Genomic DNA, 22409 nt, shown 5'->3' with positions numbered 1-22409 from the left:
AGCTCTTGTAAAAGGTTGATGTAATGGTGACTGGTAACCTGCCCACTTCAGACTTCTCAGAAAGTACTTATTATCACCTGCCTTCTTATGGTGGCTCAATGTCAAATTTAACTCACTGATGCTCCTAAGAAGTACTTTGGGATATTTTGTTATTCCAATGCAATTGATACAACATTAATCAACAAGTGAATGAATGACAGCTTTTACCATTTTTGCTTTCGTTACATGGTGCGAGGAATTTGATGGACATTTTGGATTGTATTTCCATTTGCTCTCATCATGCAATCAATTATGTTATATAGTCAGGATAATGTGAACTATTTTGTAACCACTTAAGAATACTGTAGTAACTATTGTGCACCACTATGGGGCATATGTGAATGTGTGGATGGTTTCCTGAGATGGTGGAAGGCATCAGTAAGTAAAGTCTCTTTTGTTATTTGAATCTTGCATCTCTAAGTTATTTAAGAAGCCTCCCAAGTAATACGAGAGACATAACATGGTGGGAGCAGTGTAAGAGAACAAGAATAAAGCCGTACAATTGATTGTAAGTCACTGAAATTTTGGACCTGGTATTTGGAAAACTGAGGATGTTATTCTGCTCAATTGTTAATTGGTAGTGGATGATCACTCCTGAACAACAAAGGCTTATTGATTCTACACTGGAAGAAACCCTCATATCCGGTGCAGTCACCTTTAGATATCGAACACAGCTACATCAGCCATTCCCTCTGTAGCTGAGTAGGAATCTTTTCATGAGAAGAGGATGTCCTGAAGTCCCCCAAAAAATGAAATGCGTTTTCCCGGATTACTTGCAGAAGTAGTTCCAAGCCAACAATATATTCAACGCCAAAATATGCTCTCGTGTTAGCAAAAACTAAAGGCCTTATTTAATGACAACATTTTAAGAACAGCAGCTGATCAAAAAATTTTCACACTGGCACTTAAAAGGATCACAAAAGAACAAATCAGTTTACAGACTGAATTAATTTTGGACTGGTTTCAGAGCAGCAAAAAGATCTGAACAAATGAAATGCTTTGTGAGCTATTGTGCAGTCCTTCATGACCAGGTTGTAATTTCTCATGTTTTCTCTTTTTTAATTATTTTGTTTTTGGTTTATTTAGATTATTATTGGTCACTAATTACAATGAGACCAGATCCTTCAACCAATGTTGGCATTTTTGTCCTATCACATTCAATCAAAATATTTTTAACAATTTTCCTCAGAATTCCAAAACAAAAGTTACCCTCTAAGACACAGTTGCATTTTTTTTTAGAAGTTAAAAAATAAAGATAAACGATATCATAATTAACCTTTATTTGTCTTTTTTCACAAATAGTCATTTGTAATTGGTTTGTGACTTTACTGGACTTGGGGAGGAAATTTAGACTACTATAGTAAAAGCCTTGTTATCCAGCATTCAAAATAAATAAAAAACACATGTTTAAAATTGGCACGGCTCGTCATTAGTTTGCAATCTCAAACAACCGAAAATTCATTTATTCGGCATCTACTAATCCCCATGAATGAGGTATACAAGGTGTTTTTTACTGTATCGTGATTTATTTAAATAGAACCACAAGGAACACAATCGGAATGGATGGAACACATGTCCCAAGAGCAGATGATGGATGGCAAACTCCCATTAGATAATGTAGAAAATCTACTTGTATATTTTACTAACTGCCAAATACTAAGCCTTGGAGAAGCTGCTTATTTCTTGAATGTAAGATTATAAGCCAATATATACTGGATATAGGAGTACAGAAACGAACCATTCAGCCCATTTGGTCATAGCAATTATCAAGTATTCACCCATTCTAATTCCATTAACTAATATCTTATCCTAAGGTGGGCAAATGGGATTAGTGTAGATGTGCAAAAGGGATCTGTGTTGTACAACTCTGACTTCATGACTATGGTATAAAAACCAATGCAACATCCAAGACTGGAGCCAAGAATGACATGCCGCTGGTTTGAAGTTAAGGTTAGGGTCAACTCTAATGCACTCAAAACCCAAACCTTTAATTGATAATTCCAACCAGGGTGTTGAGCTTTTTGTGGTCCATCATGGCCAGGAAGTGTCTGAGATGGGATTGAACAAATGCTAAGTCTGACCTGACTTTGATGGTGAGGATCACGATCACCTTCTTCAAGACTCCTCTGGCCACCATAGCTTGCCAGTTGGACTCTGTTGGCTGTTGAGGGCACTGTGCAGATTACTGAAAAGCAGTAAAAATGGGTCCAGTAACTTGTGGGTCTCAGTGTGCGCAATAGGCATAGATATTTAAATTGAGAATTTTGCCTCATCTAGATTATTAACTGAATATAAGAAAATGACTTCAAATTGTAGCTAGCAAAAGCAGTAACCCATTCTTCAAATTGATTCTTGAAACTGATTTTTTTTCCTAAATTTGGCATGCCTTTTGTTTACGATGTGGGAGCTTAAATGTGAGATGCGCTAATTTTCCCCTGGGTGGCATCGAGAAAGTGCTGTTGAAATTGAGACAACGGGCTTCTCTGGATTACGATGGTATTAGTGCTGAGGCAACACTGGAGAAGTTGAGGAATCTGGTTAGCGGGTTCGTATTTTGCAGCACTGTGCCCTTGGAACCTTGTTATATAGTCAGTAGCAAAACGGTTATCTTTCATACTCTTAGCTCTTGTTATCCTGCAGATTTACTACGATGAATCGACATACAGTTAAACCTCATCAGCATCAAATGAAAGACACATAAACAGATGGGTTACGTTTAACTCAAAATTTATTAACATCTGTCAATAATAGAATTAACTCAATAATCTTCACACCCAAACGTAAGCCTTTATGGCAACTATATACTAATAACAGATACTTATAATGTGTATGTGGGGGGAAAAAACCCAGACCATTTCAGTCCAAGCCCAAAATGCCCCGAAACAAAACCTCAAGTCAGTCACGTCAAAAGAACAGTCCACAGAATCTGGTCTCCAGGTGTGGATTTCTTAGTTTAGATGTGAACAGATCTTTTAGTTGGATGTGGAAAGAGATGACTGTTACCACTGCAGACTTGCGACCTTGGCAGGTCGGTGGGGAACATGAAACTTTCCTGAGTTTTCTAATGTGGTAACAATCGCCTTTAGCTACTTCACAAAGGTAATTTTCGCACAGTGACTTCCTAGTCCTGTGGCCTTTTTCTCTAAAGACCTTCCACAGTTTAAAGCTCAGGCACTCTGCCATCGAAAAGGATGCCCAGGCGATTGTGGAAGCAGTCTGCTATTGGCACCACTACCTGGCAGGTAGAAGGTTCACCCACCTCACAGACCAGCGCGTGGTGGCATTCATGTTCAGCATCACTCACCAAGGCAAGATCAAAAACAAGTTCTTGCGCTGGAGAGTCGAGCTGGCCACATTCAGCTACGACATCCAGCATAGGCCAGGAAAGCTCAATGATTCCCCCGACGTCCTGAATCTGTGCTTGTGCGCAGTCCAAACAGCTTCAGGCACTGCACAACACTTTTTGCCACCTGTGCATCACGAGCCCGTACCATTTCATTTAAGACCTGGAGACTCCCCGTTATCGCCCAAGAAATCCAGCCCATGGCTGAGTCCTGGAGGGTCTGTGTGTAGTGCAAACTGCGCTTCTTCCGTCCACCGCCGTCCCACATAGTAAAGGCCACTCGGCCCTTTGAGTGATTTAGCATTAACTTCCACAAATAAGAATGTCTATTTCCTCTCGGTCGTAGATGAATACTTCCATTTTCCCTTCACCATCCCTTGCCCTGACACATCACCGCCTCCATTATCAAAGCACTAGCTCATATCCATCCACAGTGACTGGGGGTCCAGCTTCATGAGTGAGGACCTGCGCCAGTAGGTCCTAGTGTCTAGTCGCATGATCAGCTGCAACTCCAGGGGCAATGAGCAGGTGGAAGTAATCTGGAAGGCGGTCCTCCTGGCCCTGAGGTTGAAAGGCTGGTCCATTAACTATTAGCAAGAGGCACTCCTTTACATGTGGTCGCTCAGCTACCAATCAGAACCCTCACATCTGCCTTTTCCCCTTCCCGAGGCAACTGGTGTCTCCTTGCCAGCTTGGTTGTTGTCTCTGGGACTGGTGCTCCTCTGTAAACACGAGAGGACCCACAAATCAGACCCCCCTGGTCGAGCAGGTGCACCTCTTCCATTCAAACCCAAATTAGGCCTACATCAGGTACCCCATTGGATGTGAGGGCACTGTCTCGACCAGTGACCTTGCATCACCAGGGGCCCATCCCCCCCCCACCCCATACACCCCTGGCCCATCCAGGATCCCCTTGGATCTGACACCCTCTCTCCACCTCTCCAGAGGACCCCACTCCCCACGAACCTTCCCCATACCTACACTTCCAGTCTGCCAGACACCATCCTGCCCATACAGCCAGCTGCCCTGGACCCTGACGACCTTCAGGCAGCCCTGCCCCTACCAACCATTGACCAAGAGCCTATCCTGCAACAGTCCCAGAAGCACAGATGCCTGCTAGACCCCCTGAACTTGTAGGTACTACTCAGAACTGAGAACACCATTCCCTCTGGACTCATTTTAAGAAGGGGATGAATGTGGTGATATAACCACTACACTGGCCACACACCTACCAGCATACTGCAGGGGGAAACCACTGTACCTGCCTGAACCAGGCAACCTGGGAGGCTAGCCCCACCTGATGTCTGTCAATCACCGGCCCGTATGAAGACAAACTGGCCCCTTTGGGGACAGTCTGACACATGGAGCCATGAGTATACTGAGACCTGGTGTGTATGTTTAAGCTAATTAAAACCTGTTATACAGCCTGAATTTTTCATGTACCAGTGCTCACACTAACCCTTGGTCTATACCTTCAAAACACATTTTTTTTAGACCCATGAGTCTTCTCCTCCAAAACTCTGTCTGTCTGACTTGCCACACAAAGCCCTCCTCTTGTAAGGGTACTGGAGAAGCACAGATCAGACACACACATACACTCTGGGAGTCAGAGTGCCACAAACTGCTGACAGGACAACAGTGCTGGCATCCACTGACAAGGCAACTCGGCCTCCTTTCTTCCTGGGTGATCCCACTGACAGATGGTTCCTCACAGCAATGCTGGCACCCGTGAACGAAGCAACTCTGCCTCCTGCCTGCTGAAGCTGATGGGGCAGCACTCACACGCAGTCCGACCATCTGAGTAGCCATTGTCCAACCAATTTTCATCTTTCTGACAATTCAAAATCTGCATGCTGAACTCTTCAACTGCCCCGGTACATGGCTTCTGCTCTCCTGATTGGTGGAGAGGGGTTGACAACGGCGCGTGTGCCCCCCACGAGTCTTCCTGCTTCAGTGCGGGGCTCTCACGCTCCTGACAGCTGGCAATTCTCTGTGCATGGCTTCAGCGCTTCCCACAGCATGTGTACCTCTTTCTTGCGCTGCATTTCAGTCCTGTCCCTGGTCCAAAAATAAAGTTGTCTAGGTCCATAACAAAGCTCACAAGGCCATTCCCAGACCCCATCTTAATATATTTATATACATGTACACAGTGAGGAACAAACCGTGTGTGTGGGCACAAGTGATCAGGAAACTGATTTCAAGTGATTCCCTGCAGTGAAGTGCTCTAAAAGAGAGCAAACATTATTTACACATGTATACCTTGTGATACAAAGCTGATCACAGCTGGTTAATTTAAATTGAAGTTGTTTGTAAACTAATAACTTTTGCTTTTTAGTTGTTTCAATATTGTGTGTTGATTAATGTGTTTTCATGCTTTTAGAACATTTTGAGGTTATTTATGTTTACTTTGAGAGTGCATTTGGTAAAAAAAGAGAGGATCTTTGTGATATGTTGCAATCCCTAGGAAGTCCATAGAATGCCACTATCCTCATCAGAAGCAATTCAAGTAAACTGCAAGTAGGCTCCCAATGAAGAACTTGAAGCTGAAATTCTAAAGTTGACTAACAATCTGACTCTAGCTTCCTCCAAAGTGACTATTTTGTCCATTCATGTTGAGTCACCAGGGTTGAGCCGAGGGTGAAACATTGATTCCTGTGTTGTCTGTTTTGTTCTAGGTCAGCTGGCTGTGGGTACATGTGAAATAGTTACCTTGGACAGAGATAGTAGTCAACCACGGAGAACAATAGCCAGACAAACAGCACGATGTGCTTGTAGGAGAGGACAGATTGCTGGTACAACAAGAGCCAAGCCAGCCTGTGTGGATGGTAAGTGATAGAAAGTTGCAAATGAAAAAAAGGAGGGAACCATCGAAAAAGTAATTACATCTGAGCACATCATAAGTACTTTAGCTGCCAGTTACTGGAAACGATGGTCTTAGTAATGAAATAATAATTATTAAATGCCCTGAATTTTCAATTCCATGACCTGTAGCAAGGAATTGCCTTTTATTCTCTATTTGATGATTTTCTGTGCAGGAACGGAAAGTTGAACCTGTACCTTTTTTGCTGCTTATACAGTAATTGCCTTGATGCCAGTATGGATGAATATAACTAGTCAAATCTGGAAAGAAAGGATTTTAAAAGCGTAAGATGACTAGTGACTTTTTTTTTTAATCAATGCATTCCTTTTCCACACTTATGGTATTATTTTGTATGTATTATATAAATGAGAGCAAGACAGTTGGCTGAGATCCACTGATATTACTTATTGTCTTGTTCCTCAAGCTATCTTTGTAAAATACATGCTTGAGAGTTAACTTTCCACATTTTCCCTTTGTTGTTAAAAGGTTTACTTTCATGTGTTTGTGGTGATATGTGATTAGGCTGGGTCAATTGCACAGTCATTTCAGAACAGCTTGGGCTTAAGACCTAATCCAGAAATTTGAGCATTAAATATGTTCAGGCACTCCTGTGCAGTTGTTGATAGCATGCTCTGCTATTGGAGGTACCTTCTTTCTGAAGGCAGCAGCAAGTCTGTGGATGCAGTGCAAATAGAGTATGTTGATAAATGATCAGCTGTCATCATTTTGAAGGTGGAGCAGCCGGGAAAGACGGAGAGGGCCTTCTGCTACTGTAGTTTTGGTGTTTCTACTATGAGCTGAGGCTCTGAACATAATGGAACCCCTGGCAGCCTCTGGAGATAAACAGATAAGCCAACCTTATGTACTGGCCAGGATTTATCCTGAATAATTATAATTTAAATAAAAATCAGATTATCAGGTAAAGATTAAATTGCTGCTTGTGGTAGCTTCCTTTATGCAAATTTGGCACCATGTTTCCTGCATCCCGTATGAATATTTTAAAAACCATTTGTTGGATTGGAAGCACTTTGGGATGCCTTGAGTTGTATGTGAAAGAAATCTATGAAATTATATTTGCCATAATACCATATTAAAGGAATAGATAATTTAGTATAAATGTCAAATTCTATAAAGAATAACAAAGATAACTTTGGATTACTTATATTTCTACCATGTTTATTCTGAACACCTTCCACTCAGTAAGTCAATGAAAACACAAAATATCACGATAATGAGCCTGCACTGTTAAGGAGTGACCCACGGCAAGAAAATGAAATGTCCTTTAATACATTGATGAAACGTTTACAAATAAAGCAACAGCCAAGCAATATTTACATAGTAGGGGGCATTTAATTATACACATCTAGCAATGAACTTAGAGTGTGTGAATGGAAAAAAAAATTACGGCAACTTAGCTGTGGGGTTGGCTTGTTGAATTCAGCTGGTAATGAATTGGGTTTTAGTTTCAAATATGTAATGTGCTCATTTTGAGACACATATCGGGGCAATGCTGCTGTCAGCTAGAATGGAGATGATTGGATAATTTCCCTGTCTGTCAGGAAAGATGACCACAATGCCCTAATTGCCTCAGATTGATTTTGAGGACATTACTTGTATTTTAAATTCTCCCTTTAGTGGATTATTGGAGGAAGTTGCGGGAGTTTCTCTTTCCTTTGTTCTTTTAACAAGTTTGTTTTCCAAGTAAATTTAATTTGTTTCATAATGGATGGTTTGTTGTGGATGATGAGACAAAGTGGCACAGGCCACGCAGTTAGCACAAGATTATTACAGCGCCAGTGACCTGGGTTCAAATCTGGTGCTGTCTGTAAGGAGTTTGTACGTTCTCTGAGTAGGATTCCTCCAGGTGCTCTGGTTTCCTCCCACTCTTCAAAAGGTATGGGGGTTGTAGATTAATTGGGGAATTTGGTTGGCATGTACTCTGGGCCAGAAGGGCCTGTTACTGTGCCTTATGTGTAAAAAAACAAAATGGAAATTGTTGGAAATACTCAATAGCTCAGGCAGCATCTATGGAAAGAGAAACTGAGTTAACATTGCAAGTTAAATTCCCTTCATTGGTCATCAAAGTCCTTAAATGTTAACTCTGCTGTTTCTCTTTCCACAGATGGGGACTGATCTGTCATGTGTTCCCTGTACATTTATTTATTTTTGTTTCAGATTTCCAGCAACTGCAGTATTTTTTTTGTTGTTGTGGGTAATTTGTTGCTGCTGTGGTGTTGCCAGAAAGTACTCTGGGAATGGCTTGTATTACAATTTAGCATAAATGGATGAAAATCTTCTAGAAGACTATAGTTTAACCAACATGAGGGTTTCACTATGAAAACAGATATTATCCTTCATTGGACAGTAATTGTTTATGTCTATGCTTGTTTGAAAATGAACCTGTTACGTTCTGATCAGAAACTAAGAGAGAATACATACTATAGTTTAGAAATTGAATAGCTGGATGTGAATAAATTCAAAGGATTTAACTTTCTTGCTAATGCAGATCAAACATAGTGGCCCAGGCAGAATTAAAGAATGAGCCCAATTCTCTGCACCTCTTTCTATTAAAATACCCTTTAGTATGCAAGGCTTCTAAATTCCCAAAATAGCTGCATCACACATCCCTCATCCCATTAGGCACTTTTAAACAGCCACTAAACAGCAGAAAATTTCTGCTCTGGTGGCAGTGTGAAAATGTTGGGACAGAATTTTTTTAAATGCAAATTCCATCCCATATTTTCCCCACTCATATCCCTACGCATTTTTACGGAGCGGCTGCAATGTAAATTGACCATAAGAAGCAGGCCTAATGAATACAAATTCTGACAAATTCCCAAACACTGGAAGGCTATGTAAAAGAGCCCCTGTGTAAATAACCACATTGGGACATACTGGAGGTAAGTATGCTAATTTTTTTTAGGTGTAAAAATGCCATTTGATTCCCTCCCTCCAGTTCACCAACCCCTTTCCTTCCTCTTTCTATCAGAATGATCTTCCTCAGCATCTTTACTCCCCCCACCCCCCCCCCCCCGACCTTTATCCACCTATCACCTGAAGACTATGGAAGGAAGTTCAAAACAAATGAATAGAATTTCAGAGACTGAGCACAAACCACCCACCACCAACCCCCTCCCACCCCCAATCTTGTTCAGGCATCTGCCCAATTTTCCGGACACCTGAAGAAGAACTCGGGCATGAAATGTTGATGTTTTCCATGGTTGTTGCATTATCCGCTGAATTTCTCCAGCACCTTTATGAACAGCACCAGACATCAGTAGCTGCAGATGTTCTGCTTACCTGCACCTAATGCAATTTGCTCATTTATAAACAGATCTTTTATGTGCATATCCTGTTTTTATGGAAGAAACCAATGCACTTCCTTTTCAAAATCTCATCCTATCTGGTCCCAGGATTCAGACACTCTATGAGAAAATGGATATGGAAATATTAATTAACATTCTTGCCTGATGGCTTAGCTTAGTCATTTTTTTTTAAGACAAAATCAGCTGGAAGCTGTTCTGAAATCACCATAAATTTGCTTGGAATAGTAGCCAACATTGATTGCATTAACACAATTCAAATATTTCCATGTTGTGCAGGTTCTAGACTAGAGGAGTTTCATAGGAATCCATTGGAAAATTTTGGTAGAAATCAGATAGGCTACATTCCTTAGACTCATTTTGAATGAATGCTCAGTTTATGATTTTTTTTGTCTCTTTACCTCTGCCCGTACCCTCCTTTGTTCTACTTCAGAAAGCAACTGATTACAATTAAGCTTCCCTAATGCATAATGCAACTAATCAAAGCAAAATGCTACCAAAAATTGTACTGTGTTCATTAAGGTTATTTTGCTGCATGTCCTTTGAGTTTAAAAAAAACATCTCAATAAAAGGCTTTTGTATTCTGCAAGGTATAATTGGATGGAAAGTTAACGGACCATGCAATCGTTCATCAAGTGACTTCAATTCTCTCCACTTCTGCAGCCTTCTCTTAACCCAGTCCTTGGCTAACGAGGGTAATGACTAGAAACTGAAGGTATTGTTCCCGTGGAATTGTGAGCAGGCCAATTTCATGTAATATTACATCTTCAGTTTTATTTCATGACAGTGAAAGAATCGCAAATCTTGCGGAACTTGGGCCAAAAATCGGCTTTGGAGTAAAAATCTGACGAATGCTTTGAAACTATTTAGTGCTGGAGTGTCAATGAAAAATGAGGGAAAATCAGAGGATAATTCACCGTAAACTTATTATAATTCATTTTTAACAACTTGCAATTTGATCCATTTTATGACTAATGTTAGCTCCTCTATGCTTTGCTGGCAGTAGTGCTATGACTTTAGTTTCATCTGACTAAGCAGCAATTTATTATTAGACTGATGGAATTAAATCATTCAGTGATAGTTATTGAAAGCTTAGTTGCAACCAAAATGCAATTCTGCACTTTCCGTTTTAAGTTACTGGACAATTACCAACCTTCCTGGAGTTGGAACAGCTTGCTATTACTTCGCAAGAGGCAGTTCTGTGGCTCAGAAAGTATTATGTTGTTGTCTGGGTTACGGTTATGGTTGGTTTCAGTTGCATTGTGTGGGCATTTGGAAGATGTAACACAATAGTTCATATTGACATCTCAAAGTTGAAACGTTACCTTTTACTTGCTCTACCATATTTCACTTCTAAGCAGCAAAATATCAGTTAAAACGTGCATAAAAATTCTGGTGGGGGAGGGGGGGTAGGTGAACTCAGCAGGTCAGTGGGAGAAAGAGAATGGTCCGTGTTTTGGATCAGAACTTGTCATTTCCTTTCTTAAATGGTTGACTGAGGTCAGCAGGTCAGTGGGAGAAAAAGAATGGTCAGCGTTTTGGATCAGAATTTGTCATTTCCTTTCTGAAATGGTTGACTGCAAACTACTGTCATTTCTGTCCCACTGATGCTACTTGGCCTCTTGAGTTTCACTAACGTTTTCTTTTTGCCCCAGATTCCAGCATCTGCTCTTTTTCACTTGTCACTGGACAAAAACTTATTGTCTGGAAACTTATCCTTGATTAACAATGGACAATAATGGTTATGCTGTTCAGTAGAGTTGGGAATTGTGCTCAGTCTCTGAAATTCTATTCATTTGTTTTGAACTTCCTTCCATAGTCTTCAGAAATCAATTTACTGTGCAATGAAATGGGAATGAATTTCTTGACATATCTCTTGTAGTTGTTAGTCTATAAAAAGAAAATGTTGGCTATGAAACCCATTTCTGTAGCATCTGTGGCTTAGATGTTTTGGGTGCTAATTTGGCTTAGAAGTCTATGTGCGACATGTAGGTGCATAGGCTTAGTGATACCACTCATTACATGAAGAAGATTGAGTGGGAGAATCATCCACATCTCCTGGTAGGAAAGGAGACCACAGCAATGGAAAAGAGTAGAGCTTGGCCAGAGGACTTGCAACAGGTCACAGATTGCTGCTGACTGACCTCTGGGAACCAGGTATCAGGACAAGGGTTTGGGAGGAACCCATTGGCAATTCATGCTCCCAAAGGGCCTCTGGCACTGAAAGCATCTTGATCGCATTGGGGGTTTGGTACCAGGAGCTGAGGAGGGTGACTTGGATGCCTTGTGATCAGCTTCACCACTGGAATGGACAGGAGGCCCTAAGGTTATGGGAGTGAAGGAGCTGATGGCAGCATAGGAATTTGCAGGATCCATGGACACACCTGCTCCCTAAAACATGATCACACCACCAGATACATCTTCCCCTTTCTCCCCTCTACTCCTTCTGTAGAGATCGCTCCCTCCGTGACTTCCTTATTCATTCATCACTTGCCATTAATCGGCCCCTTGGCACCTTCCCTGCCTACATTTTGTTCATGCTTTGATGAAGGGCTCAAGCCTGAAATGTTGGTTATGAACCTTTACCGTTGCTATATAAAGTACACTGTTTGACCTGCTGAGTTTCTCCAGCATTGTGTTTTCACTTCAATCACGGTGTCTGCAGATTTTCATGTTTTACTTGACACTCCATGGTTTTGACTTATGGTCCCAGTCTACCCTGCACTTTTGTTTTATTAATGTTGATGGATTGACTTGCTTGGATGACACACAAAACAAAGCTTCCAACTGCGACTTGGTAGATGTAGCAGTAGACAATTTAATGCAATTCATTTGTCAACAATACCACCAAGCAGCATTAACTCAACAATAACCTGCTCAATGAAACCCAATTTGGATTTTGATAGGATTGCTCCGTTTACACATTACAGCATTTGACCAAATGAACAAGAATTGAGGTGGGAGTGACTAATCTTGACATCAAGTTAGGCATGTGACCAAGTAGTCCATGTATTGTTGAAGTAATTGGGAATTAAAGGGAAAACACTCAATCATTGGAGCTATCCCAATGTATAAAAAGATAAAATGGTTGCCTGAAGTCTATCATCCAGTGCAGGCAAATCCCTGTAGGAATCTTTCAAGGCCAATCATCAATCATCATCTGTGTTGAGGCGTTCATTGCTGATTGTTCAAAGTTCAATTTCATTTGCATCTTTTCAACAAAACTGATCTGAACTAGTCAAGTAAATGCAACGACTGCAAGGCTAGGTCTGATGCTGGGTGGCTCATCTCCTGATATCCCAAAACTTTTTACAAGGTTCGACAAGGCCTGAATTTGGACAAATGGATGGCCTTTGAACAAAACTGCAAGGTAACCCCTGATCAGCTCAATGATCGCCTTAGGATACTGATGGTGTAATTCATGTTTCTGATTGGCCTCCTCAATCAGGACCAGAGCACCACAGGATGCGTGCTTAGCCCCGTGCTCTAATCACTTCACACCTATGACTATGTGGCATGGTACATCAACAATTCTTCTCTTTGGCTTGGCTTTGCAGACGAAGATTTATGGAGGGGTAATGTCCACGTCTGCTGCAGGCTCATTGGTGGCTGACAAGTCTGATGCGGGACAGGCAGGCACGGTTGCAGCGGTTGCAAGGGAAAATTGGTGGGTTGGGGTTGGGTGTTGGGTTTTTCCTCCTTTGTCTTTTGTCAGTGAGACCGCAGACATCAACAACACCATTTACAAATTTGCTGATTATCCCACGTTAATGGGTTGTATATAAATGGGCCTTACTCAACATACAGGAGGGAGAATGGAAAGTTGGCTGAATGTGCACCAACCACCTAAAACAAGGAATTGATTGTTGACCAGGAAGCAAAAAACCAGAGGTATGCAATCCAATGATTATTGGAGGATTAGGGGTGGAGAGATGAGCAAATTTTAGTTCTCAGAGAATCTTTCCTGGACACAACACACTAATGGCATTGTGAAGAAAGCACGTCAGCACCTCCACTTCCTCAGGAGTTTGTAGACATTTGATATGTTATTGTAAAGGCAGGAAAATCTCTACAGATGTCTGGCAGAAAGTGTGCTGATTGGCTGCTTCATGATCTGTTATGGGGACACCAATACCCCTAAGTGCTAAGCCCTGCAAAAGGTACTGGACACAGCCCAGGACATCACAGGCAAAATTCTCCCCACCATCGAGAACATCTATGGGGAATGCTGCCATCAGTGAGCACAGCAATCGTCAGGGGTCCACATCACCCAGCACACACCGCCATCAGAAAGCAGCAGCAATCATCAACACGTGCTCTGTTCTCACTACTACCCAGAGGAAGGAGTTACAGGCATCACAAAGCTCCCACCACTAGGTTCAGGAACAGCTGCTACCCCACCTCCACCATCAGACTCCTCAACAACAAACTCTATCAGGGACTCATTAAAGGAGTCTTACTATTTCACTCTATTGATTTCTCTCTCTCTCTCTCTCTCTCTCTCTCTCTCTCTCTCTCTCTCTCTCTCTCTCTATTGGACAGCTAGTTTGTTTAAATTTTATTTGTTTCCATGTGCATGTTGTGTACAGTTTTTTTTCCCCCACTATCACTAAGCAGTAATTCTGCCTCACCCACTGGCAAAAAGAATCTCAGGGTTGTATATGATGTCAGACAATAAAAAAAAACTGAAATCTGAATCAATTCAGAGAGATGTGTGCATTTTGGAAAGCAGGATGATTTTGCCTAATGCTTCTAATCTGGAAACTTTTGAATTGGGAATTGAATTGTTGCATTTTGAATGGATATTTTTACCTCCTCCGCTGGGCAGAGAGACAAGATTGTGTTCCCACCTCTCTCGAAAAGATCGACATTTGTTGTCTTAATTTTGTTTCTCATTGCGTTTGCCATGATTAGCTTTGCTCCCTCAGTAGGAGTTGAGAAAATCTAAGAAGAGTACATGTGATTCTTCAAAGATTCTAATTGTTTTTTTTTTACTGATATCCTACTGTTAGTAGAATATAATGGGAATATATTTGAATGATTACACTTGAGTTGTGTATATTAACATTTTATATTCTAATACAGAAATTAAAGGTCTCCAAGAGCTGTTTGATGCATATCAATGTTTGAGTATCATTATGCAAAACAATCAGCCCTAATAAGTGCTGATTTGTCAATGAAATCATATTAATGAGGTCATAGTATGAATTCAAAAAGCACTTGGCCTTGCTTCTAACTAATACAGATTAACTGTGTTGCCCATTTTTCAGTTCTGTCCAATTAACCTTCCAATAATCCCTCTGTAATACAAGTTGATGAAAGTTTTAAGAAATACAAACAATCTGTGGAACAAAGCTGTTTATTTTTCATTCCATGCTTCAGTGATCTTCTGATATAATGTACTTAATCAAACTTTTACTTAATGGCTGGAAAGTAACTTCAGATTTCCCATTAAGTGATTTGCTTGTTTGGATGAAGAGGTACAGGCCTGAATAAGTATCAGAGATAGATTATCATGACTATAAGTTTAGGAAAAGAATGGCTTCAAGCAAGGCTTGGAAATCTGTTTTATTTAAAAGTTTTATCATCACGTAAGTACAGATTACGAACAGATGCAGCAAAATTCTAGCTGCAGTCAAGCAGGTACATAAGTTGCACCACAATGTGCCAAGACAGAAAGAGATAATAAATATTAAAGGAGAGATAAATAAATACAATAAAATCCTTGATATCCAGAATTCAAGCAACCAGCAAATTAATTTATCTGGCACCTATCAAACATCATAGGTGCTGGATACTGTTTGTTTTTACAGTTGCAGTTAAGTGCAAGATAAAAAAAAAACTTTCAATAGTACAGGCAGATGTTTTGCTAGTCCTGGGGTAATTTATAGTTAGGTAAAAATGCCAAGGGAAGGTTCAAGAGCCTAATAGCAGTTGGAATGAAAAACTCTTCTTGAACCTAGATGTGCTGAACTTTAGGCTTCTGTATTTTCTTCTGAAGAGGATGTGAGCAGAGTGATGGGAATCCTTTGACATGTAGGCTGCCTTCTTGAGCAGTGCCTCACAGAGTTGATTCCAATAGACGGGAGGTTGGTGCCCGTGGGCGATGTATTCCATTTTCAGCATGTTTTTGTGTGCCTCACCACCGAGCTTTCGAACAAGGCCACGACACAAGCAAACAGAATGCCTTCCACAGTACATTTGTCAAAGTTTGATAGAGTATTCAAGGACCTGTCGAATCTCTTCACACTTCTTGGAATGTGGAGGCATTGCCGTGCATCCTTCACAACTGTTTTAATGTGCAGGTTCCAGGAAAGGTCTTCTGATATATAGATTAGGAACATGAAGGCGCTGCCCTCTCCACTGCCATTCCATCAATGAAGACTGGTGCGTAGTGCCTCAGTCTCATTTTCTTAGCTCCTTGGTCTTGCTGATTTTGAGAAATAGTTATTCTGCCACCACCCAAGCAGCTTTTCAATCTCCATCCTATATTTTAAATTAAAATTTTAATTAAAAAAATATATATTAATATTTAGGCACACAGCACAGTAACAGGCCCTTCTGGCCCTACAGCCTGTGCCACTCAATTCAACCCAATTAACCTACACCCCTGATTTGTTTTGAAGGGTGGCAGGAAACCAGAGCACCCAGAGGAAACACATGCAGACATGGGGAGAATGTACAAATCCTTACTGACAGTGCAGGATCCGAACCCCAGTTCCAATCACTAGCGCTGTAATTGCAATGCATTAACTGTTAAGCTATCTGTGCTGCCATATTTACAGCAACTGCAATTGGGACCAGACCTGGATTTGTATCCCATGCTGTCTGTAAAGAGATTGTACGTTCTCCCATGTCCACTTGGGTTTTCTCCGGGGGCTCTGGTTTCCTCCCATCCTTCAAAAACATACTGAAGTGTAGGTTAATGGGCTGTAAATTCATCAGAACGGACTCGTAGGGCCAAATTAACCTGTTACAATGCTGTATGTCTAAATTTTAAAATATTCTGACTTGTTCAGCCAACAATTTCGAACTTGGTTATGTGATCATGAGTGTTGATGATCAGTGAAATGGAGGTGATGTGGCTTGACTGTGCAGATTAGCGCCTACCAATGAGGAAATTGAGTTACAAAGGGACAAACAGAGACTGAGATCCCTGAATATGATTATTAATTTTGGTGGTGTGATGGGGTTAGTGGCCTTTTTTTCCAGCACAGAAACTGCTGAATGATTTATGGTGATTATTATTTTTGTATATTTTGAGAACCTTAATCACCTCAAACAATCTCTATGCCATCAGTGCTCGGTCATTAATAAGGGGTTACTTAAGGTGGTCTGTGAGTGGGAAGGGAAGGTGGAAAATCACTGCTGTGGTCCCAATTGTTTCTGAAATATTTTGCTTGAGAAAAATTGTCATTGGCCCATTTCCTTTGGAGTGATGAAACCATGCACATAACGAGTCATTTAGGTACAATTAAAATAGTGTTTTTTCAAACCTTTTTCTTTCCACTCACTTATCACCTTAAGCAATCTCTTACTAATCGCAGTCTTGGCTTGGCTTCGCGGACGAAGATTTATAGAGGGGTAAAAGTCCACGTCAGCTGCAGGCTCGTTTGTGGATGACGAGTCCGATGCGGGACAGGCAGACACGGTTGCAGCGGTTGCAGGGGAAAATTGGTTGGTTGGGTTTTTCCTCCTTTGTCTTTTGTCAGTGAGGTGGGCTCTGTGGTCCTCTTCAAAGGAGGTTGCTGCCCGCCGAACTGTGAGGCGCCAAGATGCACGGTTTGAGGCGATATCAGCCCACTGGCGGTGGTCAATGTGGCAGGCACATTTTTGAAAAGCACTGGTATAGACCATAACCTTATGTAAAAGTATGCTTCTCAGCGGAATGTTGCATTCAAACTTGCCTCAAATTGCAACCACATAATAATCCCATAGTTACTCATCTGTTTTTCACCTCCAAGGGTAACAATGTCCTTGTGATCTCTCTGTCTAGGCTATGCTAAATCGATAGCAGTCCCTAAGCAGTTACCAGGCCTAGTTTGGCACATCCCCTCTAATGTCAGCATTTTCTTAGCTACACTGCCCAAAGAGTTCTCATCTGCCTCTAAACATTTCTGAAATGTATTTAATCAAAACAAAGCAAGATATTTAAATATCTGTTTGAATTTTTAAAAAAAGAATTCATTAAACTACTAAGAATTTACTGAGAGCTTTATTTTCTTGCACTAACTGCAAATGCAAATATTTATTTATCTATCCTTTTATATTTATTGTCTCTTTTTCTCTCTTGGCATATCATGTAATTTAATTTGTGGTATTTTTGTCGGTGCATCTTATGTTCATTGCAGCTGTAGCACATAAGAATTTCGGGACATCTGTAGTCTCTTTGGCTTGGCTTTGCGAACGAAGATTTATGGAGGGGTAATGTCCACGTCAGCTGCAGGCTCGTTTGTGGCTGACAAGTCCAATGCGGGACAGGCAGACACGGTTGCAGCAGTTGCAAGGGAAAATTGGTTGGTTGGAGTTGGTGTTGGGTTGTTCCTCCTTTGTCTTTTGTCAGTGAGGTGGGCTCTGCGATCTTCTTCAAAGGAGGTTGCTGCCCGCCGAACTGTGAGGCGCCAAGATGCACGGTTTGAGGCGATATCAGCCCACTGGCGGTGGTCAATGTGGCAGGCACCAAGAGATTTCTTTAGGCAGTCCTTGTACCTCTTCTTTGGTGCACCTCTGTCACGGTGGCCAGTGGAGAGCTCGCCATATAACACGATCTTGGGAAGGCGATGGTCCTCCATTCTGGAGACGTGACCCACCCAATGCAGCTGGATCTTCAGCAGCGTGGACTCAATGCTGTTGGCCTCTGCCATCTCTAGAACTTCGATGTTAGGGATGAAGTCGCTCCAATGAATGTTGAGGATGGAGCGGAGACAACGCTAGTGGAAGCGTTCTAGGAGCCGTAGGTGATGCCGGTAGAGGACCCATTATTCACAGCCAAACAGGAGTGTGGATATGATAATGGCTCTGTATATGTTAATCTTTGTAAGGTTTTTCAGTTGGTTGTTTTTCCAGACTCTTTTGTGTAGTCTTCCAAAGGCGCTATTTGCCTTGGCGAGTCTGTTGTCTATCTCGTTGTCGATCCTTGCATCCGATGAAATGGTGCAGCCGAGGTAGGTAAGCTGGTTGACCGTTTTGAGTTTTGTGTGTCCGATGGAGATGTGGGGGGGCTGGTAGTCATGGTGGGGAGCTGGCTGATGGAGGACCTCAGTTTTCTTCAGGCTGACTTCCAGGCCAAACATTTTAGCAGTTTCCGCAAAACAGGACGTCAAGCGCTGAAGAGCTGGCTCTGAATGGGCAACTAAAGCGACATCGTCTGCAAAGAGTAGTTCACGGACAAGTTGCTCTTGTGTCTTGGTGTGAGCTTGCAGGCGCCTCAGATTGAAGAGACTGCCATCCGTGCGGTACCAGATGTAAACAGCGTCTTCATTGTTGAGGTCTTTCATGGCTTGTTTCAGCATCATGCTGAAGAAGATTGAAAAGAGGGTTGGTGCGAGAACGCAGCCTTGCTTCATGCCATTGTCAATGGAGAAGGGTTCGGAGAACTCATTGCTGTATCTGACCTGACCTTGTTGGTTTTCGTGCAGTTGGATAACCATGTTGAGGAACTTTGGGGGGCATCTGAGGCACTCTAGTAATTTCCAAAGCCCTTTCCTAGTCACGGTGTCGAAGGCTTTGGTGAGGTCAACAAAGGTGATGTAGAGTCCTTTGTTTTGTTTTCTGCACTTTTCTTGGAGCTGTCTGAGGGCAAAGACCATGTCAGTAGTTCCTCTGTTTGCACAAAAGCCGCACTGTGATTCTGGGAGAACATTCTTGGCGACACTAGGTATTATTCTATTTAGCAGAATCCTAGCAAAGATTTTGCCTGCAATGGAGAGCATCTGTACATTGTACATGTATATGACTAAATCTTATGATTTCTCAACAAAAATATAAAAACTTAAATAAGGCAAAACAAAAAGGATGTCCTCCAGTTTCCTTTTCAATGTTATTTTTATTGAGTGATATGAGAGGTGTTAAACCTAAATTAAAATTGAATATGTATCAAAAGAAGTTTGTTCAAATTGCTTTAACAATAACAAGAAAACACATTGCCATGACTTGGAAGACTGATAAGAGATTTGGGTATAGAAAGATGGCACACTAAGGTTCAGAGTTGTATACCACTTGAGAAGATTTATTATAATTTGTGATAAATACTACATATTTTGGAAGATATGCAGCCCAAATGTATAAAGCATGGGTGTGAATATTTAAATGAAGCTCTGACATTCCTTTTCTCCTTAAGGTCACAGTATATTAAAAGAAACCCTAAAGTAATAGGCACTCCTGTTGAGGGTCTCTTATCCTTGTTTTCTTTCTCTTTTAGTATGGAGATAGAGGGGGGAGGGGCAGGATATGGAGTTCTTTATTCTTTATATATGTCACATGTATTTTATTATTATTATTAACTGATTTTTTTTGTGATTTTAAATTTATAACACACACACACACACACACACACACACACACACACATCCCCGAAAAAACTGGTCAGTGATTCAGTTCAATTAAATGGAAGTGCGCGGAATTACTACAGTACATTTCCATTTATCTGGAAACCGAACTATAAAAATTCTCAAATATCCACATTTTTTTTTTCCGGCTGAGACATGATTTAACAATTTGAAGAGTTGAAACAGTTGTTTTAAACCCACCATACTCAAGTAGGGATTGGGGGTGGTGTCTGACGTGCAGTTAACACCATTTTGAATCAAAAGACCTCTCGTGTATTGGTCAAAGATACAGCTCAGGTGGGGGTCTGTGGCATAGTTAGCACCATTGGAATCAACGTATCTCTCATGTACAGGACTGTTCAAAGATAAAACTCTGGTGGGGGGGGGTGTGTGTCGCACTGTTAGTGCCATTTACAATTAACAAAGCTCTCGTGTACTGTTCGAAGATATAGCTGCAAAGGCAAAAAGATGGATAACACTATTGATGTCAGTGAGAAGAAAAGGATGAAACATTTTTTTAATATAAGAATTAAACATTACTTCATTATTTCATGCTTTAAAAACCTTATGTTGTTATTTGTTGTTGTTTAACCATGGATACAAGCAACTGGTCTGCTTAAAGAAATTTCTCAATTATCCGAAATATTTGGATAGATCAGTCCTCAAGTATTCCTGATAATCAGAAACTTACTGTAGTCAGGGCCGGTACCACCATTAGGCCAACTAGTCAGCTGCCTAGGGGCAGACCTTAGAGGGGTGCTGTTGAAGAGAGCAAATTGTTCCCCACAGTTCAGGTAGGCCAAGGGGAGGGTTTGGAGTCTGTGTCATAATCTCCAGTTGGCCGACTGCTGAGGGGAGGATTCAGTGTTGTGCAAGGAGCTGCAATGTGCACCTGTGGGCTGATGCGAGGGGATGATTCGAAGTCAGATATCGGGAGCTCCGGTCAGTGGAGCCAGGATCTCCTTACACCTGACTCTAATCCGAATCCTCCCACCAACCTCCATCAGTGCTCTCGATGACGGAGTTCTGACTCCAAACCCTCCCCTGTCCACTCGGCCCACTGCACAAGCACACTGGAGTCTGGTGTGATTGTGCAGTAGTAGGCCAAGGGGAGGGTTCGGAGTTGGCATCAGGAGCTCTGGTAATTGCCTATAGGCCAATTGTCAAGGTTAGTTTTCTTTAAGCCTAAATGTGGATTTAGCTTAATTGTTGAATAAGTGAGATATTTACATTTATTTTTCCAATTATTCTAATATTGGTTGGAGCAATTTATTAACACTTCATCAAGGAAAGTCGGTCAGTCCATGACTATTCCCTTTTTAGACTATCATAATTCATGAGAAGAGGGACCAAGCAGATAGGCCAGGGAAACTTGTTAAGGATAGCTCAGGACAGGTACTAGATCAGAATCATAATTTATTGTCATGAACAAGTCATGAAATTCGGTGTTTTTCAGAAGCGTCGTAGGGCAAACATTCATATTATAACCATCTTACAACATTTTTATAAATAAAACAAATAAAAATATTAGTGCATGAAAAGTAAGGCAATGTCTTTAGTTCATTGATTATTCAGGAATCTGATGGCAGCAGGGAAGAAGCTGTCCTTGTGCTGTTGAGTGCTCGACTTTAGGCTCCTGAAACTTTTTCCCGAGGGCAGCAGAGTGGAAGCGGTCATGGCCTGGTTGGTGGGGTTCCTTGAGGACAGAGGCTGATTTTTTTTTTTAAGACACCACTTCAAGTAGATGTCCTCGATGAAGTGAAGTCTGGAGCATGTGATGTCACAGGACGATTTAGCAACCCTCTGGAGTTTATTCTTGTCCTGAGAGTTGGCACCTCCATACCAACCAAAATGCTCTCCCCGGTCCACCTGTAGAAGTTTTGAGTTTTTGGTTACATACCAAGTCTCCTCAGACACCTCACAAAGTGTAGCGCCTGGTGAGCCGCCTTTGTGAATGCATCCACATGGCTTCTAATAGCAAAATAACTATCAATTTTCATACATAAGAAATAAAAATATGTAAATTCTTAAAATAAATCAACTCAGCAGTTACTCCATGCTATTTTCTTTGCTGTAATCATGATTTTATTTATCCTAGTTGTCAAAGTTTCATAAAACATGAGAACTTCAAAAAACAGACGAACAAAAAAGCATTCTTGAATTTCCGTACGTAAAGCCATGCTGAAATTATATAATTACATTTTGCTCAGGGTTCTCTATCAATGTATTGCAAGTTCTCACAAATGTTATTGTGTAATATGGTGATACTATCCTTCCAGGCAGTTCTTAGAGATGTG

The 22409-nt window shown here is 41.3% G+C and overlaps 1 protein-coding gene across 1 annotated transcript in view; it reads left to right on the top strand.

Annotated features, from left to right (window-relative positions):
- Window positions 1-22409, top strand: part of LOC138765543 (chemokine-like protein TAFA-5) — a 175373-nt gene that overhangs the window by 51293 nt on the left and 101671 nt on the right. Inside the window, exon 2 of the mRNA XM_069942573.1 lies at window positions 6058-6207. Coding sequence (XP_069798674.1) covers window positions 6058-6207 — 150 coding nt within the window. The remainder of the gene's footprint in view (window positions 1-6057; window positions 6208-22409) is intronic.

Source organism: Narcine bancroftii, chromosome 5 (genome assembly GCF_036971445.1).
Source record: "Narcine bancroftii isolate sNarBan1 chromosome 5, sNarBan1.hap1, whole genome shotgun sequence".
Taxonomy (NCBI): Eukaryota; Metazoa; Chordata; class Chondrichthyes; order Torpediniformes; family Narcinidae; genus Narcine; species Narcine bancroftii.
Note: the sequence above shows the minus strand (reverse complement) of the source record. Positions and strands in the feature narration are given on the sequence as shown.